The sequence below is a fragment of the Dendroctonus ponderosae genome, unplaced genomic scaffold (genome assembly GCF_020466585.1).
Source record: "Dendroctonus ponderosae isolate FM_Combo_2020 unplaced genomic scaffold, Dpon_F_20191213v2 Dpon_F_20191213_1, whole genome shotgun sequence".
Taxonomy (NCBI): domain Eukaryota; kingdom Metazoa; phylum Arthropoda; class Insecta; order Coleoptera; family Curculionidae; genus Dendroctonus; species Dendroctonus ponderosae.
This window is the reverse complement of record NW_026017110.1, coordinates 50226065-50233622: the sequence shown is the minus strand read 5'-3', so window position 1 is coordinate 50233622 and position 7558 is coordinate 50226065. Positions and strand designations below refer to the sequence as shown.

The 7558-nt window shown below is 41.5% G+C and overlaps 1 protein-coding gene across 1 annotated transcript; it reads right to left on the bottom strand.

Annotated features, from left to right (window-relative positions):
• Positions 1–4197: 4197 nt before the first annotated feature.
• Positions 4198–7535, bottom strand: LOC109543454 (mannosyl-oligosaccharide glucosidase). Its single transcript, XM_019913184.2, has 10 exons — positions 7181–7535; positions 6965–7122; positions 6736–6913; positions 6536–6677; positions 6292–6482; positions 6049–6239; positions 5687–5991; positions 5467–5633; positions 4892–5414; positions 4198–4844 (listed from the first exon to the last, which is right to left on the bottom strand). Exons 1-10 carry the CDS (start codon positions 7388–7390, stop codon positions 4459–4461), a joined length of 2451 nt encoding a protein of 816 aa, XP_019768743.1. The 5' UTR covers positions 7391–7535; the 3' UTR covers positions 4198–4458.
• Between the last annotated feature and the right edge of the window lie 23 nt (positions 7536–7558).

Here is a 7558-nt window from a genome sequence, read left to right as displayed (position 1 = left end):
GATATGGAGTTTATTTGGAGCGAGGAACATGAGAAGGCGTTTCAAAACTTAAAAGAAATATTGATAAATACACCCGTATTGCAATTTTTTGACCCAGATAAAAAAATTGTAATTTCAGTTGATGCTTCAAAGTCGGGAGTAGGAGCTTGCTTATTGCAAAACAATATGCCGTGTGCATATGCCTCAAAAGCTTTAAGAGAAACACAAACAAGATACGCACAAATTGACAAAGTACTTTACGCAATATACTTTGGTTTAAACAAGTTTTATCAATATGCGTATGGGCAAAGGGTTACCGTGGCGACGGATGATCAGCTTTTAATATCAATTTTCAAAAAACCTCTAAATAAACGTCGAGCGAGACTTCAGTGAATGATGCTGCAATTTCAAAAATTTGATATAGAATTAAGGTTTAAGCCGGGGAAAGATTTAATATTAGCGGATGCTCTCTCTCGGGCATATGTAATTCATAATGAAGAAGACGACTTTGATAAGGACATTGAGAGTCAAATATGTTTAGTAAGAATGGAATTAAATGCCAGATGATAAAATAAACTAAGATTTTCAATATCGCACAGAAAACGACCCATCTTAAACGACTAAAAAATGTAATTCTAAACTGTTGGCCTAATTCGTCGAAAAAACTAAATGATAACTTAAAACTATTTGCACCGTATAAATCTGACTTCACAATTGCTGACGGATTGATTTTTAAAGATAAATGCTTGGTAGTGCCTAAAGCGCTACAGCAAGAAATGCTAAATAGAATACATTATAGTCATTTAGGGATTGAAAAATGTACTAAATTGGCACAACAATCATAATTTTGGCCGGGTATGACTGAGCATATTAAAAACGAAATATCTCTATGCCGTCAATGTCTTACTTATGCAAACTCTGCAATTACAGAGCCTATTATAACTCATGACATTCGTTCATTACCATAGAATAAAATTTCATGTGACATTTTTGAACTGTGCGGTCGGAAATATCTCCTAATGGTTGATTATTATGTGTATATTGAATGTGTGGACACAAATAATAATACAATCAGTCATTGAAATTTTAAAATCAGTTTTTTCCCGTCATGGGATACCAATAACTTTGGTAAGTTATGGGGGTGCTCAGTTCGCATCTAAGGAGTTTAAAGATTTTGGTAAAGAATGGGAATTCAAACATGTCATTACTTCACCAACTAATGCATAGTCTAATGGCTTAGCGGAAAGGAATGTTCAGACGGCAAAGAAAATTTTTAAGAAAGTTATAAATGACAAAAAAGACATTGAAATGGCACCTCTACAATATAGATCCACCCCAATTTTTGACAATGTATCCCCAGCTGAATTGTTGTCGAGAAAACTGAGAACTAATCTAACAATAACTAAAAATGAGTCTAAACCGAAAATATCAAATTCATATAATAAGAGCATAATTACAAAAAGACAGTTACACCAAGGGAAATATTATAATAGAGGGAAAAGAGCATTGTTAGATTTAAATGTAGGCGAAAAAATATATGTTCAAAGGACACCTAATGGCGACTGGCTTCCTAGTATTGTTCTAGAGAAAGTCAGATACAGGGTTTATAAAGTGCAAATGAATAATGGTTCAATACTATTCAGAAATCGCAAGTTTATAAAAAAAAACTGAATATAAAACAAACTGAGCAACCGTATGAGAACCATTACTCATTGCCAGCAGGGAAGAATGTAAAGAATAATGCTATTGATAATAAGAATCGTAGAGACGAGGTCAAATACTTTATTGAGCTGGATATCGAACCAGAAAAGCGGGAAACTCAGAATGATGCATACTTGTGCATGAATAGTGGTAATGATAGCGATGAGGGTGAACAATATCAAAGAAAACAACAATCATGACTTCGGGAAGGATTTTCAAGCCACCTCCGGGTCTGAATCAATTTGTTTAAAATAGCTAAAGTCGGGTAAAGTAAAATTAAGTAGAGCTCAGAGTTACATATTAGTATTAGGTATAGGAAGGGGGATGTAAGGAAGTATATAGATGTCGATGGATGGTGTCGAGGCTTTGAATTTAGTTTTATATTCAAAGTGTCGAGGTTAAGGGGCCGAGGACGGATGACAGACAGTGGATGTAAGGTTAAGGCCGCTTTTCACCAAGCGATCTTACGGCCATTTGCACCAGTGAACCAGGCTCACCTTAACATAAGAGTGACAGTTAAGTGACAGAATTCGTTTGCACCACTGTCACCTAGCGTTAAGGCGAACCGTAACGGGCAAATAATTTAAGGGGAAGATGAAGTGCCGCTTAAGTGGAACCTAAAGTCAGATTCCAGTCAGATTTGAAGACTAACCTCAAACAGAACTGATATTGAATAATTTTGCAGTTGCAGTATTTTGTTGCAAACTAGCCCATTTGTCATTATCAACCGATAATAATTAGTATATTCCGTGAACTAGACCATTTTATGATGAATGTGTTAAGTAATGATCTGTTATTTGATAATGATGACAGCGACCATGTGCGAGTTCCTAGACTAGTTTACGAGAAAACACATTATTTGATAGTTTTGATGATGTTCTGTTTTTTCAACGTGTTCCGTGTCAAAGTACACCGCACTTTTCATATCGAACCTCATAGAAGAGGAAGGTCTATTCTGTCTATTTATATGTACCTCTGGTATATTTAAACGGTATCTGTTAATTTCTGTTTATAGTCGATGGAGGATATAACATAAGGCCTTATTTATTAACTCCGTTAGAACAGCCTGCGAATCGTGCAGAGCAATTATTCAACGAGTCGCATATAGGGATAATAAATATAGTTGAGCAGATATTTGGTATCTGGTAAAGAGGATTCCCAGTCCTTGCATTCGGTTGTCGTCTAAAAATAGATACGGTTTTAATAAAATAATTGAGTAGATAGCAAAATGACGATCAGCGACCTGATCGTAAAGATGTTGAACGCTTCATACTTCATCTTATGCAAGAAGATGAAGTACCTAACAGAAACAATATATTGTTGCAAGGGAATCACACTAGGAGGGACTTAACTGATCCTATTTTAGATTCATTGGTAAATAGCGATGAATTGAATTGAATTGAAAGTAATGCTTTTGCTAAAGGACCAATATTATTAAATTAAAGTTCATTATTAAATTGAAATAACTTATGATGCATTACTAAAACAAATGGAAAATAACATTATTTGCTTAAGTGTTTTTTAACTATTCCTATTGAAACTGGAACATGATTTTGTCCTGCTCTCTTTTGGCTAAAATGTTTTGAAGCTCCTCTTCATAACAGCATTGTTCGCTTCCAACTGGGAGTCTTAGGTTTTTCCTTATATGAAAAATGTCGGTTTTTTACTTTCAAATGACTGCATCTTTAATAATATATTATGAATTAATTATATTTGAGACGTAAACAGGAACGGCAATCTCGCATTCAGTTCTAAGATAAAGGTTATTTTGGAAAGAAAAGACGGGAGCAAAAGCCAGTTTGTCACTTTTAGCAATGTTGCCAGGTAAAACTTCATCTTAGCTAAGTATCACATAATTGACAGCCGTGTAAAGATGTCTGTAGTTAGGGTTAACCTTACTCCAAAGTTATCCCTAGCTAAGAATAAGTTTTAAGGAAGACTGGTGCAAATGGCCGTTGCGCACGAATCATAGATAAAGACGAGTATGTCACGAATTAAGGAATATCCTAACCTCAATCAGCAACTCACGAAACTTGAAAATAAACAGCTGATAGCTTAAAGTCCGCGGATGCCCATTAAAGGGATCGTATTCCTACGTTTAGCCGCCAGTGATTTTACCATGAGAACAGGGTGACCAGACTGAGAAATGGCAATGTTGCCAAAAATTGCCAAATGTAGACTTAAAAATCGCCGGTTTTGGCGCCAAGTAAATTCAAACGGGGTAAACCAATAAAACCAAAGCGGTACGGTTTAAATTAAGCAAGAACTTTAGTTTTTCTAACAAGTTGAATTGAAATTATATATGTTTACTTGTGTGTCTAAAATATATTAATGAGAACTTTGGCGCCACACCTGGTCACCCTGCCTGTCATACGTCCTCGGCTCGTTGACCTCGACACCATCCATCGACATCTATATACCTCCTTACAGCCAGAACGTCATAGCTCCAGATGAGTGTCCAAAAATTAATTTAATTAACTATAGTTATCAGTTAAACATTCTTTTAATGCAAAAAAACATTTTTCGCATCAGTTTATTTTTCACCATTATTCACCCTCACAATTTGTTGCCCGAAATTTGTAATTTAACAAGCATTTATCAAATAGCAGCCTGAAGAACATAAATATTGATTCAATATTGACTGCGAAGAGAGTAATTGTTAAAAACCTACGCTAGCGACACCTAAATATTTATACAAAATTATTGCGAACGCACAGACCGCGCAACTGTGACTATAAAGAATGTAAAAGCGCACTATACAAGCTGCAAGTAATTACACTAGTAGCCCTCACTCATAAGAATCACAGTAAGCGCAGTCCAGCCAGTGAAAGGGCGGCATCCACTTCCCTGTCCATTTTTATCACTGTACTGCTCCCAACAGTAGCCCGATTTGTGGTACTGTCCAATAACATTATTGATGATATTCGAGCGCAATTCCCCATAAACCTCGCGGGCTTTGGATTGGTGGGGCCCCTCGATATGGGCGTAATGATGAAGCGCCTTGGCGGCTAGAAAGTTGATGTTGATCCAAATTTGCCCTCTCCAATATGGGGGGTCGTGTTCGGTGTTGCGCGCCATGTAAAGGGGGGCTGTTTTGGCCACTGACCGCAGCCCATACTCGGTCCACACCAGGTTGGGGTCGCGAATATCCGCGATGATTTGCCCTGAGCAAGCAGTTTAACAACCCGTTGACTTTTACGCGGTTACTCACCTAACTGTGGCGCTGTGGGCTGCAGAATTTGAAGCAAAAACGGGAAAATATTCCCATACCCAAACACGGAGTCCACCAGGCGATACTCCGGCTGCTTTAGCACCTGCCTAATCATTTCCATATTCTGGTTGGGCTGTCTGGGCAACGGTGTGGGACGCACCAGCTTCACGCCATCTGTATGCAGCCCATAATCTGCAAACCGTCGGGAGAAATTCGACCAATGCAGCTGGATCAACAGCTGGTTATCCATAAGATAATTGGCAGTTTCCCGGTACTTCCTGGACGTATCGCGCCCCAAAATATAGGCCAACTTTGCCATCGTCTCCGAAGCAACAGCCATCCAGCAGTAGAGATCCACGTGCCGCTCCAGATCAGTCGGATGGGACGCCCTGGGGTAGTCATCCATCCCCGACGTGAGCGTTTTGGGGTTCAGCTCGCGGTCCGTCAAGGAGTCGCGGCCGCGCCATCTAAACGACCCCGGGAGCGGCCCCTTTTGCGTGCTGTTAAACCATTGGTACCAGGCCTAAAACACACATACAGCGTTATTGAAATTAATTGCCCATTAAAACGAGCACCTGCAGTCTTGGGTACAAGCGCTCAAGCACCATCAGCCTCTCGTTGGTCAAATCAGTCGCATACTTCTGCAGAATATACTGAAGAGTGAGGAAAAATGTCGGCGGATTGGCGTTGGTGTTGCGCTGCACTACAAACTCCTTCGGGACTTTAGCCAATGCCTCCACACCTGTCAAACATATTTTGACGAATTCCTAAAGCCAATCGGTAGGGATTAATCACCTAAAATCTGCTCTCTCGGGATCCAGCCCTCTGCGTTCATCAGGTCGAACCAATGGGCGATGATGTCCAGCTCGAGATCGACGTCCCATTGGGCGATTAGGAGGCCATGAAAGCCCTCGTCCCACAAAAAGCCCCGCGGGAAGAAACTTCTGGATGGGACTGCGGTGAAAAGGGGCGCTTTCCAGTAGTCTACCGGAAGGTCAGTGTAGATGCTCTGGACGGAGGATGAGCCGTAGAAATAACCAATGCCGCCCAGCATGTTGCTGAGAGTGGCTTGAGCGAACTGAATTTGCTTCTGGGAAAAGCTGAAAGCAACGTTTTATTCCTCCAAGGACTTTTTGTTAAACTCCTACTGGACCCACCCCTTGTCTTTGAGGTGAAACGTTGTTTCAAACCGTTGGTTAAACCTGGTAGTTTGCCACTGCAAAGCTTTAGTAAATGAAGCGCCCACTAGTTGCTCCTTTCTATTCACTACGCTGGCTGATTCAAAGACGATGTCGATGGAAAATGGAAGTTTGGCGGTGGTTTGGATGGCCATAAAGTTGGGCGGTTTCTAGAATAGCTCGATTTAGCCACATGGGTGTAAATAAGGTGACTGTGGTTACTTTCTCGTCTCCTGCTGCGCGAATTTCGCCGCCCAAAACAATTTTTTTCGCTTGTTTCGTTTTGTCCGCAGCCAGTCTGAGCGAGGATATTACAGTCTCCTTTAGTAGATGCAGGCCGGAGGCCGTCGTGCTCACGAAAGACTCATGATCGACCTTGCCTTGTTGTGGCACCAGGGTGAGTTTAAAATCGCCTTAAACGCATAGAGCGGTTAAACCCTAACCGCCACAAAACGGCCGCATTTACCCAAAGTGGGCGTGCTGCCCTTAATCCCCGTCATCTTAGTATTCGAGTTGGTTAACGCAATAGATCCCTCGCCCTCATCTAATGCTGTGTACCAGATCAGGGATATCTGCTCACTCGGTTGCACCCTGTCCTGGAACTCTGGCTAAAAACCACCATAGATTCTGACTAAAACGCCCCAAGAAAACATCATAGAAAATCACCAAAACTTCCACAGCAACCCGCGCGGTCCATTCTCCCCCATTTTCACCTCCTACTCGTTTCACGAAGGATGTGGTTAGTTTAAAGGGCCCATCCCGGATTTCTTGCACCCCAAAGGTGGCGCCGTCGTGCTGGATCCAGCCGTAGCTCTCCAAATTATCCGCTTGGTCGCACCAATGTCTGCAAAGTCAGCACTCAGTTAAGAAGCTAAACAATTTAAGGGGCTCCAACCTGATCCCCTCTATACCAGGGCCTAGCCTGTAAGGGAAATACCACATCAGGCCCATAACAAGAGAATGGGGATCGCGAGTTTTCAAGCCAAAGTACACCCCCGGCCTGTAAGAGCCCCAGAACTGCTCGGGGACTTCCAGCCCAGTCCTGGTAACCACCTGCAAAGAGCACCCCCCAAGTCAATCCCAGCCTGTGCGTACTGTTGGCGAAAAATACCCTCTTGGCATCGAAAGGGGTGTTAACGCGAGTCTGTTGATAGCCCATTACTGTACAGACGACAATAATCACCACAGCAGGCCCGATAAGCAGCTCCTTATAGTAGGCCCAGAGCGGTTTGCGTGGCGGGGCCAAAACTTTGGAATCGGAGCTCCCGTTGCTACTGCTGCTGTTCCTGCTATCCGGCACGCTTTTTCTCTGCCTGGCCATATTGGAACACACAACACAATCAGTTGATTTATCTAAAGTGCCATCATAATTTTGTGTTTATTTCAACCTATTTTTAAGTAGGGTTAAAGCCTTTAAAGCGCTGTTGAACGTCAAGTCAGTGACCACAGATCCATAAACAAGGCTTCACAGATCACCAGAGAACCCTCT